The following is a 20161-nucleotide window of genomic DNA, read 5'->3' as shown; positions in this document are numbered from 1 at the left end:
TATCATGATTGAAAGATTTGCAGTTTTGATATCAAATATAAATTTGATATTTTAAATAAGTATATTGGTCAAAAAAATACTAATTTATTTAAAACTCAAAAAAAAAAAATGCTAGATAAAAACATAATTTTTTAAAAACAAAAAGACATTTATATATAATTATTTAGGAATATTTAGATTGTTAAAATGAATTTTATAAGATAAAATGGCTAAAAAATTTTTAAAAAGATTTTAGATATTTTAAGTTGAATCCATATGTTTTATGATTTCAATTAGAAGTAAATGTGCTTAAAAATTAAAAAATTAATAAATAAATATAAATTTATTTGATATTTATGATATAAAATTATTTAAAATAAAAAATATATAACTTTCGTAATTATTTGTTTTTTAAAATTTTTAATTTATAAATTTAATTTGAATAAGAAAAATATTTTATTAAAAATATTCTCTAAAAAATAATTAATGTTTTATGATAAATAAAAAGTTTACAATTTTTGCTTTAAATATCAAACTTAAAATTTAAAAAATATGTTTACTTGTAAATTGTTTTTATAAATTAATAAAAGACCTTTTAATAAAAATTTTAAGTTAAATTATTTGATGTATTTTTAAAAGTAATTTAATTATTTTAAATATCATGTTTAAAAGAGCAAATGTATTTCCTTGTAAAAATTTCTTATTAAAATTTGATATAATTTAAAATCCATTTTAATAATAAAATAACTATAAATAAGTTATTTAAATTTGTAAAATTAGCTTTTTAAATGTATTTAGTCTACTTCATCAATCTAATATTTTTATATTAAAAAAAGCTAAGTCTCTTATTAATTTTAAGTATTGCCAGTCCTGAAATTATTACATCGCCAATTGTATAGGTATAAATGGTGATATTTTGTTAAATTTTTATAATTTTATGATAGTCTTTTTCATTCTATATTTTAATTAATTTTATTATTCTGTTTTAAATTTTTTATTTCATTTCATGCCTTTTCTCAAATTTTGAACCTAAAAAAATTTTTTACACATTTTTTAAACATTCAAGTAAAAAATGAATGTTTTATGCTTTCTTTCTTTTTTCTATATTTAAATATTATAATTAAATTTTATTGAATATAAAAAACATTTATTTTGTCTAAATAATTAAAAGGAATTTACTTTTAATATAAATCAACGGTGGATCTGATAAATTCCGATTTATGAAAATAGCAAGAAGAATTCTAGCAATCAATTTTTAAATAATAACTTATTTAAATTCGTATGAAATGATGTACTATGTCAGCGGAATTTTAATCAAGGATTATCTCTAAATAAATAATAACTTAAAATTAAAGTACGTTAAAAACATCATTTACCTACAAATTTTTAATTAATAATTCACTTTTTATTATTGATTAAATAAAAGTCAAACCTTCAATGCTTAAAATAACAGAAAACTACTGAATTTAAATTTAGTGATAATTAGTGATCAATTTGGGGATTATTAATGAAAAAACAACATTTATATTGGAATTCAAGTCTTTAGATCAAATTATTTAAAAAAAACAAAAACTTAATAAAATTACTCAATATTAAAAAGTAAACGAAAAATATGAAATTCAAATTGTTTTTTTTGATATTCTATGCTTATTTTAAGCAGTACTTAGCTAATTAATGCGATGAAAACTAAATTTTTGATTTAACTACTCAATCATGTATCTAATGCTCAAATTAATGTTAAAGCTGCTTTAATAACGATAATGAATCTTGTATTAAATGTGCACAATAATACATTTTTAGTTCTACTAATAGATCAGTATGTGTTTAGAATTGCTTAATTGGTGAGACACTTAATGATTAAAACTAATGTATAAAATGTTAAGTACCAGGTTGTATTAAATGTTTGAGTAATTAGGAGTGCACTTAATGCGATGCTAATTTAACTTTAGATTCTATTAACAATAAATGTATTGTTAATAAGAATAATTGCTAAGAAAGGTCAGATTTTGTTTATTACCCATACTCAGCCAACTAATGCACCTAGAACTGTCCTACTTAATACTATTAAAATAAATAGACTTAGATATGTGAGTAAACTCAATAATGCTTAACGATAAATTAAAGATCAGACTTTTCATTCAATAAAACTGTTTTAGAAATTCAACCTTTGAGTTAAAATTTGTATTTAATGAGAGCTATGGAATGCAATTTTGCCATCGTTGATATAAATATGAATATTATTTCAAAATTTATACTATAAGACATACCCAATTATTCAAGCATATATTTAAAAGGAGCTGGAACAGAGCCTAACACTTAAAGTTTTATATCTGGGTATTATGGAGGATGTGCAGCTGGAAGTAGACTTTAAGTTATGAATTTTTAGACTCTATAAATAGAGTTTGATTAAAGTGGTCTTTAATATGATTATTACATTCATTTAGTTGATTCTATAAATTAATTAGTCTTTCTTTACGCTGGCTCTTATACATCAAATACTAATGGTCTGAAATCATTAGTTTGGTACGATATTTTAAATAAGTAAATAAATCAACTCAATTTAAATTCTAGCTATACTATGTAGGACTATTATGTTTAATATCCTATTGCGAAGTATTACTTACTACTATAATCTCAAAAAATGCAATCAGTAAATTAAAATATTAAAAGTTAAATTTTTAATATAAATTTATTTTATAAAATAGACACTTACTCTTCAACAAAATAGAACATTTATCCTTTCTAATTACACCGATGCTTAATTTAATTTGACCAAAAGTTTCACTATTATTTAAAATACTCCTATTTTTGCTAATTTTACTTTAGCATATTATTAAAACCCCAAATAAGTGATAATATAAAAACTAGTTATTTTGCAAAACCAAACTTTGAATAATTAAACAATACAAATCTTGGATATATCAGGAAATTATTACAATTTTTTGTTTAGTTAAGTAACTAACTCAATTGTTGTTTACAACTCATCCTCTAATAATATTTCATTAATGATTTTAGATCCCCAAATAACATAAGTGCAATAGATAATTTTACTTACTTAATATTAAATAGCAAACTTTTATATTTTTGAAGAAACATCATTAAAAAAATCTATTCTTTACATATCTAACTCATAAATGGATTATTTTATTGATATTACTGGATTTTTGAGTAACAATAACTAAAATAATACAAATTTATAAAATCTAATGCAATAAATTGATAAGACTTATAATTTGCAATTCATTTCCTCATCTTATCCAACTGTTTTTATAAAAGAAAATAATATAGTCTAATTATTTTACTTAATTTAAAATTATGGTGTTTCATACATATAACTAGTAAATCTATAATATAATATGACTGATTTAAGTCTAAAAGATCAATTACTTGATCCATATCAGTATAATATATTCTACTATAACACGACTTAGACATATTCAAGCTTAGTGTTATACTCAAGTATGTTTACAACTTAAAATTTAACTGATAAAAACTCATTTTATCTCTATAGTTCTAAGCAAAATATAATAAATCCAATTTTAGGCGTACAAAAGATAAGTTACTATCTCCCAAATTTATAAAAAAACCCAAGAGTAAACACAAGATTTTATTAAATGAATAATTTATAAAATATAAATTCTTTTTCAAGAGTGAGATAAATAAATAATGATTATTTTATATTGAGTAAATTAAGTAGTATTGCTGCTACAAAAGAATATATAATTGATATATCAAAACAATCACTGGTTTTAACTTATAATTATAATAAAAAATCGTAGTACAGTCAATATTATTATATTTCTAAAAGAAAATTACTGGTCGTTTTATCTACTTCTAATATCTATGATCTGGGGAAATAAAGTATTTTTTTTACTACCACTGTAAACCCTTCAGTATTTTCAATTGGTAATTTTATTACCATAAATGATGATTACATTATATTTTTATCTGTTGATTCAAGCCAAAATAAAATTATTAATACTCTTGATTTGTCGATTGGATAAATTTCTTAATCTTAAAAGATTGACTAAATTTATCAACAAATTACTAGATTTTTTACTGTTACAAATAACAATTATTTTCCTGTTATGGCGAATATAGATATTATTTACCTAACAAATATAACATACTATTACCCATTTTCTATTAAATAAAAGTCTTTTTTAAATGTAAATACTAAGTTAAATATCCCAATTTATCTACCTGTAATTACTTTTAAAGATACATAAGAAATATTTTTATGCTAGAATAATATAATAACAATATACTCTTTTGACTTAGCTACATTTTATTAGATAAAAGTTCCTTTTTTGTTTTAAGATCAACTACAATATACTATCTATGAAGTTGACAATTTTTTAATATATGGAGATAAATTTTATTTATATAGATTTGATATGAAAAATAAAATTCTCTAATAACTATATTCAAAAAGTCCTACAATTTATTCATTTCGATATCCTTTTTCTTAGTCTTATTTTATACCATTAGATTAAAATCTAAACTACTTTTAGAAAGATGGAAATGTTATAGATATAAACAACATGGTTATAATCAAAAGCAATTTAGAAGACAATAATTATTTAGGATAGACTTTAATAGGAGATAGCGAAATTCACTATTTTGAGTCACAAAATGGAATTTACTGGCACAAAAATATTTTTAATAGGCCTTTGAGAGTTTTAAATTTAACATAGAATTATATAATTTAGGTTAATATGTTACAAGAAAATTAAAATAACTTGCTTATGTATGATAATTAGGCTAAACTTTTATTATTTTATGATATTTCTTAACATTTCTCAAAGGTAGCATAAATTCCATTTTAATATGAGTTCGACTTTTAAATATAAGTCATAGATTGGCAACAAAATATAGTTTTTTTCATAAAGGGTTCAACTTTTTATTTATTTAACTCAAATTCTAATCCTTAAAAATCCATAATAGTTGAATTATAATCAAAAGTAATTTCATACTAATACTGTTATCAATAATAGATTATAGTAGCTTAAATACAAGGAGGAAGTTTATTCAGTATCAATGTAATTTTATTTTTTTTAAACTTTAAAAAAAGAATTAAATAAAAATTTAGATTAAGCTAAAATCCAAGACATAGATCACTATCAACAGTTCATATACTTTTGGATATTAACTTTAGTGTGAAAACAATCTGGTTATTATCTCCTATCCTACTCTATAGCTATATTATTTTAATGGAAAGCCATTCTAATTTTAATTTGTAATTATAATTTTGAATAATTTAAATTATTTTTTAATTAATCTTTTATTTTTTAGTAAAAAATAAATATTGCTTAAGTTACATAAAACACATAGCACAGCTATGCCTTGGTTGATATTAAAAATGAGTTAATTGTTTATTTTTATGATGTTAACTACTAACTTTTTATCCGTGAAAATTTTGTTTTGAATAGCTACATTATGGACTATGTTATTGATGAAACAAATTTTTTTTATGATGTAGATTTAGATATTTTGATTTCAACAACTGGAAGTTTATAATAAATAAGTTATAAATCTGTTATATAAAATGGTAATTTGAATAATTATAAAACAGCAAGCTCATTTGCTAAAGGATCTACTTATTTCTATAAGAAATAAGCAACAGTTATAGTAGTTGACAAAACTCCAATTATGTATTTATGTAATTACCAATCTTAGGAAGTAAATAAGTTTGATTTTGAATTTAATGACACATAAGGAATTCTTATGGATGAGAACAAAAATATGATATTTATATACACAAGTTATTTTATTGTTATCATATAATATCCATAAATGTAGTTTATTGAAACCTTTACTTTGCAAGCTTATGACTCAAGTTCTATCATAAATGTCTATTTAAATGAGTAATTCCACATATTAACTGTCTATTCAAAGAATACAATAACTTGTTTTGATTTAATTGAAGTCCTATATACAACAGAGATCAACTTAATGAAATATCAAGATACTTAAAATATAATCTTAACAAACGAATACTAAGTATACTATAGTTTAGTTAACTTTTCTTTGAATCTTTTTAAGGGTTCAACTCTTATTGATACTTTACTATTCAAGCCCTCTACTTATAATATTTTCCCTTATTTCACACAACCTCTTTTAGTTTCGCCTACTTCCTTTCTTTACATAGTCTTTGATATGCTCTTTGTTATAAATGTCGATTTATAAATCTATAAGCTTTAAATAGCTTAATAAATTAATTTATAAAATGTTCCTGATAATTATTTCCTTGACTCACCAAGAAAATAAATTTTATTATTATATAAATAAAACTTTTAACTAAGCTCTGTTGATTTAACTTAAAATAACCTAAAAGAAGTAAATCTTACAAGCTTAACATAAATAGATATATCATAAGCTTTTATAATTAGTAAGTATATTGTGCTACCTACTATTAACTAATTAACAATTTATAGTATAGAAAATAACAAATAAAGTTAAATATTATTGAGTCCTGAGTAGGTTATTCAATTTTCATTTAAAATACAATAAAAATAAATTGAGAATTATAAAAGTAATTTGTGGAATATCCCTTTTGATTTCGAAGAGAGAATTAATTTAAATGATTAGACTTTATAAGGTTAATCTTCAACATTAATTTTTATTGTTTCTAAATTAAATTCAAACTCACTTTTACAGATTTTTGATTTAGTTTCTTAACAAATTATATAAAGTATACAATTTAATAATATAGATATTATGAATGTTATAAGTGATCCTTTTAGATAACTTGTATACGCAGTCACTAACGAAGGATAAACTTATGTATACAATATGTCTTTATAACTAATTTCAATTTTATAAAATGCATGCTTAAAATAAGCTCGAATCACTTTTGACTAAAATTTCATCTACTCAGTATGTCCAATGGATATAATAATATACAATAGCTTGAGCTTTTAGTAATAATTTCCAGCAATAAACTATGGATTAGTAGAAGCAAATAATATAATAAATATAAATTTTAATTATCACTTTTTAATAATTTAAAAAAGTTAGATAATGTTAGTAAAACTGAGTACTACAAGTACAAATTATGAAATAGTATTTTAAAACAACTAAAACTTTCCTGTCCTATAAACTCTTGATCTCTTTTAGGGTAGTAATGGTTCTGTAATTCTCACTCTCTTAGTCACTTCATATTAAAATATTTAAAAAATAATTATTCCACTTACTAATGATAATAGTTTCTCAATACAAATTTAATAACAGAATCGCGCCTTAGAATATGTATATACCTAATCTTAAATCAATCAAATCTTAACCAGTTTGAAAAGCAGTTAAAATATACTTTCAGTAATTGAAATTAATTATTTAAATGGTCAATGTATATAAAATATTGAGTCATAGAATTTTCAAAATCTAAAAAGTAGCACTTAATATGAGCTAACACTAATCTCTAAATCTAATTAGCTTCAAAATTTGATTTGTTGGTAAGATACTTATAACAATTTTCAATACATAAAAAATTTCTATGTTTATTAAATGACATTATCTTTAAACGAAGTAAGTCTAAACTAAAATGGTATGATGAAAAACTTTTAAATGTAGAATGTTAATCTTACAGTGAATTAGAGTTTAATTATAGCAAATTTAAATAGCGTATATTTGTAAGATATAATTATAAATTAAGGAGTAAATGGATAGCTAAACCAAATAAGTATTACTAACTGTACCTAAGTATTGATTGATTCAATTTTTATGAACAGTTTATATGCCTCATAATAATTTGCTTTTTACATTAAAAATGTTACAGAAGTTATAATAAGAAATATCTACATATAAAATTCATCCCATATTTAAGTTTTTTATCTTTACCAAATACTGAGCTTAGCTACTTATAATATTTCAATAATATAATCATAAAATATTAATTTAATTAATACAACACTTACAAATAATATAAGCGCAACAGGTTTTTACATAAATCATGTAACAAACTCTTATATTCTTTATGCTTAAGGAGTTGTAACAGTTAAAATTTAATAAGTTAAGATTAATTAGAGTTAAGAAATATTTATGATATAGTAGGAACCTTTAGAATTAATAGGTATATCATATACTTGCTAAGTATATTCTCTTTCTTATCTTGAAATTTAAAATTCTAGTGATATTTACTTTAATTCTATTTCATCCATTTCTAATTACTATAACTTGAATTTAAAATAAATCAACTCTCTAAACAATATATTCACATTACAATCAACTTTGATACAAATGGAATATATCGAAATGAATAACATTTTATCTTAGAACAATTCTTTTGTATTTAGTATAACAAACTTTTAAGATTGTTTTATACAAAATCTAAGCTCACTTAATTGCTCAACTTCAATCATTTTTCTTGGCTAATAAAAAAGTGGAGGATAAGTAGTAATATCATAATCAAGTTTAAAAGATAATTCTATTGATGGGTTTCATGGTGACAATTCATTAATAAATTTATAAGATATCCTCTATTTTACATTAAAATAAACAAAAATACTTAAAAATAAAGTTATAAATAATTAGCTTTCTTCGATTTTGAAGATAAGTTAAACTAATAATGTAAACATAACTGATTGTAAATTTACTAATAATTTTAATTAAAATGGTCAAGGAGGGTCAGTGCTAGTTTCTAATGCAAATCAAATTTACATATAGGACTCTAGCTTTCAAAATAATATATGCAAATAGAAAAATGGTGGTGCCATATATTTTATGAATACAGTCAATGTTGGAAAGCTAGAAATTTCTAATACCAATTTTATATTTAATCAAGCAGCCCTCTCTACAGGTGGAGCAATAAGTCTTGATTTTGTTAATCTTATAATGCATCAAACTTAATTGTACTCAAATAAAGCTTTAATAGGAGGAGCAATTTATTATTCTTAAGTTATACCTGATTTTGTTTTAGAATATTAGTAAGGAATCAATAACTCTAATCAAATTAAAAATAATTATGCCAAATTATATGGTATGAATATAGGTTCCGTTTTAAGATAAATCAAAATAGATGCATCAAATATTTCTTTGAATAGAGGTAAAGTTTCATATAATGGATAAACAGTTTCTATAAATAATGCAAAAAGTGGTGAAGAAATTATTTTTTCAAAAATATAACTTCTTGATGAAGAGAATCATCCAATATATGTACCTATACCTACAGAGCAAATTGATTATAGTAGCGATGTATAGTTAATACTTAGGTAGCTTAGTGTTTCTATTGAGTGTGAATAGAATAAATAAATACAATGCTCAGGATAGTTACAATCAAAGCAATACATAAATGGTGGTTATAATCTAAGAGTTTAGCCTATGTATATGCCTTTTAAAAATATGGCTTTGCAGATAATGTCAAATAATTAAAATTAATTAATTGATTCAAAAGGAAATATAATTATTAGTGATAATTAACTATAATTAGAAGTAAATATATAACTAGGTTAGTGCTCAGTAGGAGAAGTTTATAAGTAATTTAGTGAATCAATAATATGCGATATGTGCCCAGAAGGTAAATACTCTTTGGATTTATCTGAGAATTCTTGCAAGACTTGTCCTGATTCTGCAATCAAATGTATTGGGTCAAATATTTATTTAAAAAATGGATATTGGAGATAAAGCAACTTAACTGATGAAATTATATAATGCAGTTTTAATTCTTATTCATGTCAACCTCAAGACCCTCATTCTAAGGTATTTCATTTAATGAGCTTTATTTGTTTAAGATATTTTATGTTTTTAGTTTGTAAAATATATTAATTGAAAATTACCTTTTAAAAATTTAAATTGATAGTTTCTATGTGCTGAAGGATACATAGGTCCTTTGTGTTATTAATGTGATACATATGGAGAAATATGGGGTAAAAGATATGCTGTCTTATATAGTGTAGGAAATTGTTACAAATGTGAATAGAGTACAAAATAAATAATAATCAATAACCTCATAATCTTTTTATTTATTTTTTTCTACTTATTTTTCATCATCAAGAATATTTTAAAACAATTTTACATTAAGCTTGTTGGTCACTACTTAACTAGGTGTAATATACTCTTTTTAGGGACAACTTGTAAATACATAAATATATCTAGCATTTTTTATAATTATTTAACTTTTAATTTTATCTTTAAAGGTTTATCTGACAGATAAGAGGTCTTTTCAAAGATTATGACAGACCATATTTAAGTTATTTGTTTGGTAGTAACTTTTCAGACAACTTTTCCTTTTCCTTTTTCGTTCCAATTTCCTTTTTAAGTAACTGGAAACTCTATGAGCGTTGTAAGTAAATCAATAGACTGCCTATTTTCACAATATCCTAATTTAAAACCTCTTTGGTTTTATCAAATTTTATGGTCATTTATATTACCTTTCAATATCATCTTTTTCCTTTTTTTTTTCGGTATCTTAACCAAAAATTAAAATTAATTCTTAAAGTACAAAAAAACTGTTATTATTTTTATATACTTATATTTTTTCCCTATGGCTATTACTTTACTAACTAGGTCTTTAAACTGCTTAGATGTAGGGTAAAAAAGTTATTTTGATTTAGATTTTACTATTTAGTGCTTTGATGAAAATTTGCATAAGCCTTACGTGCTATACTTTAGTCTACCTGCGCTAATAATATGGGTGATAATTATTCCAGTGATCCTTTACATAAAAATATTAAGAGAAAAAAATTCTAAAAGATCTATTTTATTCTAGATAGAATACTCTTTTATATCTGTCGGGTATAAAGAGAAATATTATTATTGGGAGTTCTTAAAACTACTTTACAAAGCTTTATTGATTTTATTATCTATTTTGTTAAAGCAAAATGTCTAATTAAAAGTAATCATATTTCAGATTAATTTATTTATTATATATATTTTTTTTTCAATAGGTGTGCATGATGAATTTAGTAATTTTGATCAACTTTTATGTAGTATTCAAAGTAAAGCCCTTCAAAAAATAGTATTTTAACAACTTGGTATAATAGTCTACTCTTATTAGTGCTCTCTCTTTATATTTTTCATCATTATCTCCTGATGTTTTGTATGAAAATGTAGTCTTGCAAGCTTTATTTGTGATTTTTGTAGCTACTTTAAATATTTTGTTTATTATTAAATTGGTGTGTGGATTAATTAGATTAAATATTCCAGCAGAAAAATTAGATAGAAATTGCTTATAAGAGATGTTTTATACTCTAAAACTAAAATATCCTTTACTTCTAGAAAACATAAAGATTGATAGTAAACAGAGAATTAGAGCTTTGATTAAGTTAAAATCTGTTTAGAAGAAATTTAGGTAGTTTTTAAAGTACTTAAAGAATAATAACTTGTACGAGTAAGAAAATTTCAAGTCATTATTTTGCTCTTAATAGCAGTCACCTTAAAATAAATAATTATTTGCTTTATAATCTCCAACTTTATAATCTCCAACTTTAAGCAATTAAATATTTACTACTTCCAATTAAAGTATTGACACTGAATTGAGAGGTCTGAATACTAAATTAGATAATTCAAGCAAAAATTTAAGAAGCAAATGGGCAAAATATTCTAAATTATCAAAGCAAAGTTCGTTAAGTAATTTTATTTTAATTTTTTTTTCTAAACTATTAAAATCATAATAAAATAAGAAAGCCGAGGTGAGAATTTCTAGCTAGCATTAGTCAATACAAAAGTTCATAAAAAATTTAGTAGATAAGCAACAGCTAGTGATAATGAAAGCTAGTCTATATTTGCACATGTGTTTGATAATTAATCTTCATAAATGTAAGAGAGTTTAGTTTAAAACATTAATTTTACTAATGTTGTAGAACAAGTATAAAAATAAAATGAAGTTGAATCAAATAATGATAACAATCATGAATTACACAATATTGACCATATTGAATGAACATTTCATTAATATTATTAAATAAATAAATGATGTTGAATTTTATATTAAAACTATTATTTTTTATTTAAAAGTATATCTATATAATATATAAATTTAGGATTTTTGTGATCTATAAATTAATTTTTTTTTTCAATTTCTTTTTAAAATAATTTTTTTAGAGATAGAGATATTATTATTTTTATCTCTACTTAAATAATATATATTTTTAGTATTATGATTGTAAATTTAAAAATAATATTTTTTATTTATCTTTTTGTTGAGTTAATAATAAATAAATCAATTAATCATATTTATAAAAGTTATTTTTTACTAATTTCTGTATTAAATAATTAGTTTCTTAATTTAATAGGAATTGTTAGCTTATAGGTACATACATAATTTAGTTAAAAACAATTAAGATGAGTATATTAAGCAAAAAATTAAATAAATTAGATCATACAATCCCAATTTATTCACCTCGTACAACTTATAAAAATATTAGATAAAATGATGAACATCTTCTAGCAGATTTAACATTAAACTTTGATCCATTTACGATTAATGTTTTAAAAAATGAATTTGGTATTAGAGATATGCAAATGAAATTAAGCGAGTTTATTCTTGTAGTTAAAGAACATTTACTATCTTGGTAAGTTGATATACCAAATAGAGAGACAAAATTGGTTAGGTGTTTAACAAACCTATTTGAAGAAATAGACTTAAATGGAAATGGGATTTTAGAATGGGATGAGTTTACTAATTATGTAATTGAAAAAGCAACCGTTTTAAATAATATTAAAACAAAAGTTGATGAAATCAAAACATACACAAAGTCTTAAGTAAAGCCACTATAGGCTTAAACCAAGCATTTAACTCATAAATTTAATAATTTGGTAACTAAAATATTGTACATTCCTCATATCGATAGACTTGCTCTTTATGAAGAAGGTAGTGCAGAAATTTTATTTATGAACCCAGAAACAGGAGTGATGAACAATAAAACTCTGAAAGTTGTTCCAAAATCTTTGTTTGTTACAAGCTCTACTGTAAAAAAAGATGAGGAAGGACTTATCCATGTAGAAACAAAGAAGAATTTTATTGATTTAAAAACTATGATATTAGATATACTATATATTCCAGACAAAAAGTATTAAGTTCTCCTAACTTCTAGTAATGATAAGTAAAAAAAAAAATTATAATCAAATAATAATTAAATAGCTTTTTGGAGAGAACTTTATTAATAATATTTTTCTTAGATATGTAAGGGGTTGGAAGCATTCAAGTAATGGATGGGTCTTAGCATCATAGCCTGATAACGAAGAAGAATTAATAGAGCATGAATTCAAAAATGAAATATATTGCTTGGCATGGGATTCATTGAATGAAATATTATATTGTGGATAAAAAAATGGCAATATTGTGATTTGGTACTTCAAGACAGACACAGAGAAAGAACTAGAAAGAGAAGGAGCTCATACTGAAGTCATTATGGATATGATTACTATGCCAAAGTTATAATTTTTAGCCTCAGGTGCTTTAGATGGACTGTTGATTTTGTGGGACACAATCAACAACAAGAAGAAAAGAGTTTATAAAGAACACACTAGAGGTATTACTTCCCTTTCATTTAATGAAGCTCTTATTTTACTATTTAGTGCTGGTTTTGATCATGAAGTAAATATTACAAAATTCATAAAATTTTAGCTTTTGTTAATTTATTTTGTGATAAATAGGTTTGTGTTTGGAATCCTTACATAGATAATTTAATTTATAAAATATCTGGTCATTCTAGTCCTCTATTAGGAGTTAAAGTAATTGAAGGAACAAGTTAAGTAATTACTTTAGATTCGGATGGAAATGTAAGAGTTACAGATATTAAAAAATTTAGCAATGTTTAGTGCTTTTCTGTAGAGACTTCAGATGAAAAACATAAATTTAATCCCTAATGTTTTACATACATTCCAAAGCCTTTAAAGCTTGCATTCTGTGGTAGATCAGTATAATTATATGAATATGATAAAAATTATAATCCTAATTACGTCGATGATTATGTTGCTATTTGTTGTGCTTTTGTTCCTTCATAGTTAGCATTTTACACACCAGCTGGAAATAAAATAAAATTGTGGAATGCTTTAACAGGTGATATTAAAAAAATATTTTCAGATGTAACACAAGGTGAAATTACTTGCTTTACTTTGGATTCTCTCAAAAAGCGTATGCTTATAGGTGATTCTATGGGCTAAATTGGAATTTACAACACTTATAATGGTGCTATGATCAAAGCTCTTCCTAAGTAATATAAATTTACATATTTTGCTTATAAAAAATAAATAAATTTTTATAACAATTAAGGCATTCAGCTGAAATTATATAAATAATACATGCAGATGCTATTACTATGTTTATTAGTGCAGCTATGGATAACAAAATTAACATGACTCTAGATAATGATTTTGGAGAAAATGAATTAATTAGAACTTTAGAACTTAAAGATGTTATGATCACTTCTTTAGGTTTTGATCCTATTACTAAAATGATTATAGTTGCCACAAACACAGGTATAACATCATTTTATGAGAGTGATACAGGAAAATAGAATGGATCTTTTTCAGAACTTACTCAATATGAGGAAATAACTTCTCTAAATTTAATTAAAAATTTACCATACATAATTACAACAACCACAAATGGAAAAATAAATTTCATTGCTCTTCCTCCTCTTCTATTTAAATTTTAGAAAGTATTTTACTTTAAAAATGAAGATAGTGAGTAAAAGCTTTTAGAATAACAAAAAATTCAAAAAGAAGGTGAATAGCAATTATAATAGCAATAAACATAATAGATAAATATAGGTTCGGCAAAAGGTTCTATACTAAATAATATGGGTTAAGGCAAAAGAAAGTAGGATGATTAAGTATAACAAAATTTAAGCATCTCTAACTGCATATATTGTGATTAAACAAAATGCTTGTTTCTTTCAGATGATAAAGGATTTATTAAATGTTTTGATATATCTTAAATATTAACTATTTTAGAAAAATCATATAATAACCATAAGGATAAATCTAATAATGGAGCAAAATCTTTTTTAATTCCACCTAATTTTGATGGAGTTGAATATTAAGAAGTCTGGAGTTAAAGAGCTCATTATGAAATGATTAAATCATTAGAGTACATTCAAGAAGAAAATCTGTTAATTACCACAGCTTACGATAAAAAAGTAAAAAAATTTAATTTTTAATTCAATTTTTTAATGTTATTTTTTAAATTATAAGGTTAAATTATGGGATAGTAAGACAGGAAACTTGATCGATTAGCTTTAACAAAATTATGATAAGCAAGAACCTAGACCTATAGCTTTCAAAAGAAGTGGAACAGAAGAAATCTATGATACAAATTTAGAAGAAAGAATTGATTTAAAAAGAAAATCATCTTTAAAAAATGCTAAGTTATTAGTAAAAAATGAATAAAAAGGTTCCTAAACAGCTATAAAATCATTATCATTAACAGATAAAAAATTGAATACTCAAGAGAGCAGTACTTAAGAGTAAGAAGCTGCCCAATAGCCGTAATAAAATAAGAATGAAGGAGTGTAAGGTTAAGGTGACGACTTATTTGCCAATTTTAATCCAAATAAAACTTATGATGAAGAGTTCAATCCATTTTATTTCATGGATAAAATCGATAAAACCAAACTAAAAACAGACCGAAGCAATAGTGACTGGAAGCTGCACATAAATTACATTAAATACTTTGAATCCTTTGAAGATTCGATTAAACAATTAAATATTGATATTTAGAAATAAGAACATGAATTAAGGGAAAAAACAGAAAAATAAGGTATTAACAACAGGAGATTCAAAGTCAATCCATATTAAAATTCAGTAAGTATTTGATTAATTAATATTTTAATCTATAATTTATTTTTAATTTAGGATTTAAATGCTTAAAAATTTGGAGTAGATCATAAACCTATTTTAAAGGATGAAATTAATTTTAAATAAGAAAATTAAGACCAGCACAAAGTTAAAGCTGATAATAGGATATAAGAAGGATTAAATTAAGTTACTAACTCGTAGGCAACTCTTCCTAGGATAGCCTCATTACAAAATAATAAACTTAAATTACAAAATTAATAGTAATAAGTATAAAATTAACAAACTGAACCCTCATCAAATAGATCTCATTAACAGCCCGGAATTGAAACAAAAACATTAGCTGCTATTTCAGGAGATCAAAATAAAAAATAAAAGAAAGTATGGGATAATCTGTATAAAAAAGAGTTGTAAAGTAAATTCCTATTTGGCAGTAACTAATCAGAAATAAGATTAAGTAAAGAAGAAGTAGATGCTGCACACCGTTTAGCAGCAGCTTTAGCTAATTACGATAAAGATGACTATAGAAGTTTAAAGTTTTATAATATTTAAATAAAAGAATCTAAAGGCCCTAAAAAGCTTCAACCTTTAAGTTAATCTAAGAAAAAATGATTCTCTCTTTTTATTATGATTAAATTTATGATATTAAATTAATGTAGAATAATTAAATTTTGTTCACATTTTATCAATTAATAAACTTATTTCTTATACTTTTTTGTATTAATTTTACTTTTTCTATTCATTAGCAAAGACTTATTTTAAAAAATAAAATAGATTTATTTAAAATTCATAGTACTATTAATACTTGTTTTGTTTTATATTTTAAAATTTTTGAAGAAAGGATGGATTCAAAGCTAATTTAAAAATGTAAAAAATAAAAAATCGGTTATTATATTAACATATTTAGATTTTGATAAAATATCACTCAAAATAAGTATTTTTTTCTTTAACACTAACTAATTTCATAGGTAAAACATTGTTTGTTTTGGTTAATACACTTTTCGATAAATTTTTAATAGCCAACAATTTATTAATTAAAAATTTATACATCACTCAAAACTATAATTTTATGAAGTTTTCATAAAAACCAAGAACAACTTTTGAAGTAAGTTAATACTTTCCTGGACCAGGCTACTATATAAGCTAAGATCAAGAATAAGTTAGATAGTAGCAAAATTCTCATAATTTAACAACTTTTGGAAAAAAGGAAAGATTTAATTCTTCATTAGAACCTGATTAATCCAAAATTGGTCCTGGAAGTTATAAAGTCACTTAAAGCGACTTTGAAAAGTATAATTAGGACAGATAAGATAATAAAAAAGCAAGCTAAAAAGTGAATGATTAGCCATAAATCAGAATAAATGCCGTTCCATCTATTCCTTCTAAAAATGTAAAAGAAGGATACCAGGAAATAGGAGACGGGTTGTTGATTGTTATGAAAAATTAAAAAGAAAATGAAAATGTTGGTCCAGGATAATATAATCCAAATTACAATTTTGTAAAGCCTCGTGCTTAAAAGGCTGTCATTCCAAAATAAGTAAATTAGTAGGGTTCTTTGGAGAAATTAGATTAAAAATAAAAGATTAACTTAAATGCGTCTTAATAAAGCTAGATAGAATCTATTGTTTAATAGAACTTGGTTGGTTTAGTACCTAAAGATTAAAATACAATTTAAGAACATTTAGTCAGTTAGTAAGAAAGACCAGCTTCCGATCAGAGAATCAGATAAATTAAAGGTTAAAGATATAAAGCTGAACTTACAAGCCTTGTTAGTAGAGATCCTAAAAAAAAGTAGATAGGAGAATATAATTTAGAATTGCTTATGATTCGTGAAAGACAACTTGCAAAAGATGATTAAGGTCCTCCTCCAGGAAAATATTATAATTAGAATCTCCACACTTCATTTAAAGTTCAATATAAACCTTCTGAATACTAATGTTTTGATTCGAGTTCATAGAGATTTGAGGAGAATGGAATTTTTAAAAATAAATTAGGTCCTGGTTAATATAATTTAGTTGATATTAGCTAAGCAGGGGGGATTTAACAATCAAATGCTATTAAATTTGGAAGGGAAAAGAGAGCAATAAGCGATTACGAAGCCATTAAAAATAATATACCTGGACCAGGAGATTATAATCTTAAGTTAATATAGGATATAGGAAATATAGAAAAGTATGATTTATACAAGCTGAAGTAGTCTAACTTAAAGTTTAATTCTGTTTTTGGTAGTGGTTCAAGAAGGTTTACTGATTAAAGACCTGGAAGTGATGTAAATCCTGGTCCTGGTTCATACACAATAAACGATAATAATAAAACAAAAAAAAGAAAGAGGGTAAAAACCCTTTACATGCAGAGTAATAGCGAAGCAGTTTTACTGAAAAATTAATCAAATAACCTAAGCTTTAATGATACTTCACTTTAAATAATTTAAAATAATAGAAAAAATAACTATGAAAAAACTAAATAATAATCTAATAATATGAGTTTTAATGATCAAAATACAACAAATTATACAAGAATAGTAGAGATAGACGATATTTCTCATATGGAAGTGAAAAATATTAATCAAAGTTAAAATAAATAACCTTAACAGAGCAGCTATGTATTTAAATCATAAACCAATAGATTCAGGGTTAAAAATCAATCATTTGATAATAAACATAATTTGGATGGATCTGATAAATTAGGCCCTGGGTGCTATGAGATAGTTTAAGATATTCAAAAATAAAAACAAACTTATAATAAAGGCAAAGATTTACTAAACAAATCACCTAGAATTACTGATAAATTTGAAGGAATATAAATCCCTAAGCTTGGTCCTGGCTATTATGATCCTAATATTTAGTTAGTTAAGCCAAAAGCTCCGTGCACTACTAAGATATGAAATTAAAAAATGTAAGATAAGAACATGTGATAAATATTGTAAAATAAATAGAACAATCAATTAGTTAATGTAAAGATTTCAAGTACTACTAAAATATGAAAATGAGATTAATGAGAATCCTTAAATCAAATTATTAATTAAATTTAATTAAATTAATTAGATTTCCTTTAATAAAATTAATTATTAATGTCAGTATACTTTATGTTACAAATGTTGGTAGAACAATCAATTAATTTTATATAATTTGCAATTATTAACATTAAAACAAAAATTTTTATTTATTAATTTTAAATAATGTAATATTTTTTATGTTTAGAGTAAAGATTTTCAAAGATAATTTTGAATAATCATGTAGAACTTTTAATAATTTTTGGATAAAATTGTTTTTGTTTAAATTTTTTATTTTATTCTAGCAATACAAATTAATTTTTACTAATTGTAAAGCGAGTGATAAACGATTTCTTCTAAATAAATCATATAATATAAAATGAAAAAATACAACCATTTAAATAGCAATTTACAAAAAAATAAATAGTTTTATTATAATTAATTTTTTTTATCAAACAATATTAAGCAATTACTTTTTATCAAAATAAAATAACAGCAATTGCTTTTATTTCACATATTTTTTAAAAATAAAAAAATATATAATAAAAATGTAAATCGGTCATTTAAACCATTCGAGAATTCATCTATGACAATCAATTTTTTCAATATTAATTTACAAAAATACATGTTTTTATTTTCATCTTTTTAAAGATTAATTTTCAAGTTTGGTTTTCTCAAAAAGAATAAATAAAAACTTTACTTTGCTTGAATGGTATAAAATGTATAAAAAACTAATTTTAAAATTCAATTAAGCCCAAAAACCAATTTAAAAATAATCTCGTGGAAATTCTATGAGATAAATTTTTGTAACCAGTAAGCAAATAAGTTATTGAAATGTATAGATAATTTTTATTTAATGGTATTTTTTGAATCTTTAAAGACACAGAAAATGCATACATTTTAATTTTTAAATAGACTTGAAAATAAAAGATTACATTTAAATTATTTTTAAACAAAAGCTTGAAATAACGATTTTCCAAATAACTGATCAAGATTAATCATGCATTATGAAAAAAAAGGCTTTCTTAACATAACTTCTCTGAAGGAAAAATAAGTTTTTTAGTTAATTTAAAATGGTATCAATCTAGTTTATTTTTTGATTTCCCTGACATTATTTATATTTAATTATTGATGTATTTTTTTTGATATTTTAGTTTTAAAGAAATTGATTTAATTGCGAAGGAACTCTTACTCTTTAAATAAAAGTAAAAAAATTTAAAGAACTACAATTTAATAAGCAGAAATTGATAGTACTTGTTTAGACAGATGATAAAAACTTAAAATAGCAAAAGATTTTAATTTGTTTTTGATTGTATAAGCAGATCTAAATTTCAAATCATTATCAAAAAGTAAATGAATTATTAATTAATTTATTACAAAATTAATTAGTAGGCCTTACTAAGTATAATGATAGTTTATTTTGTAGAAAATTAAAAAGATTTGAAAGGCGATGAT

The 20161-nt window shown here is 22.9% G+C and overlaps 3 protein-coding genes across 3 annotated transcripts; all 3 read left to right on the top strand. All coding sequences in view use genetic code 6, as the record gives it.

The window, feature by feature from the left end:
• Positions 1-1591: 1591 nt before the first annotated feature.
• Positions 1592-11985, top strand: TTHERM_000218559 (transmembrane protein, putative; the record flags this gene model as incomplete). Its single annotated transcript, XM_012798729.1, has 10 exons — positions 1592-2629; positions 2685-3572; positions 4494-4787; positions 4977-5021; positions 5072-5218; positions 5275-9675; positions 9776-10049; positions 10113-10810; positions 10863-11544; positions 11598-11985. The coding sequence occupies 10 exons, from the start codon at positions 1592-1594 to the stop codon at positions 11855-11857; spliced, it is 8727 nt and encodes a 2908-aa protein (XP_012654183.1). The 3' UTR covers positions 11858-11985.
• A 273-nt stretch (positions 11986-12258) lies between these two features.
• On the top strand, positions 12259-16326 carry TTHERM_00218510 (EF hand protein; the record flags this gene model as incomplete). The annotated part of the gene is made up of 6 exons (XM_001020523.2): positions 12259-13019; positions 13096-13513; positions 13573-14132; positions 14192-15059; positions 15115-15723; positions 15775-16326. The coding sequence occupies 6 exons, from the start codon at positions 12259-12261 to the stop codon at positions 16324-16326; spliced, it is 3768 nt and encodes a 1255-aa protein (XP_001020523.2).
• Positions 16327-16735: 409 nt separating this feature from the next.
• On the top strand, positions 16736-18598 carry TTHERM_000218509 (EF hand protein; the record flags this gene model as incomplete). Its single annotated transcript, XM_012798728.1, has 1 exon — positions 16736-18598. The coding sequence occupies exon 1, from the start codon at positions 16784-16786 to the stop codon at positions 18596-18598; it is 1815 nt and encodes a 604-aa protein (XP_012654182.1). The 5' UTR covers positions 16736-16783.
• Between the last annotated feature and the right edge of the window lie 1563 nt (positions 18599-20161).

Source organism: Tetrahymena thermophila (assembly GCF_000189635.1).
Source record: "Tetrahymena thermophila SB210 genomic scaffold scf_8254564, whole genome shotgun sequence".
Lineage (NCBI taxonomy): Eukaryota > Ciliophora > Oligohymenophorea > Hymenostomatida > Tetrahymenidae > Tetrahymena > Tetrahymena thermophila.
This window is presented reverse-complemented; position numbering and strand designations above follow the sequence as displayed.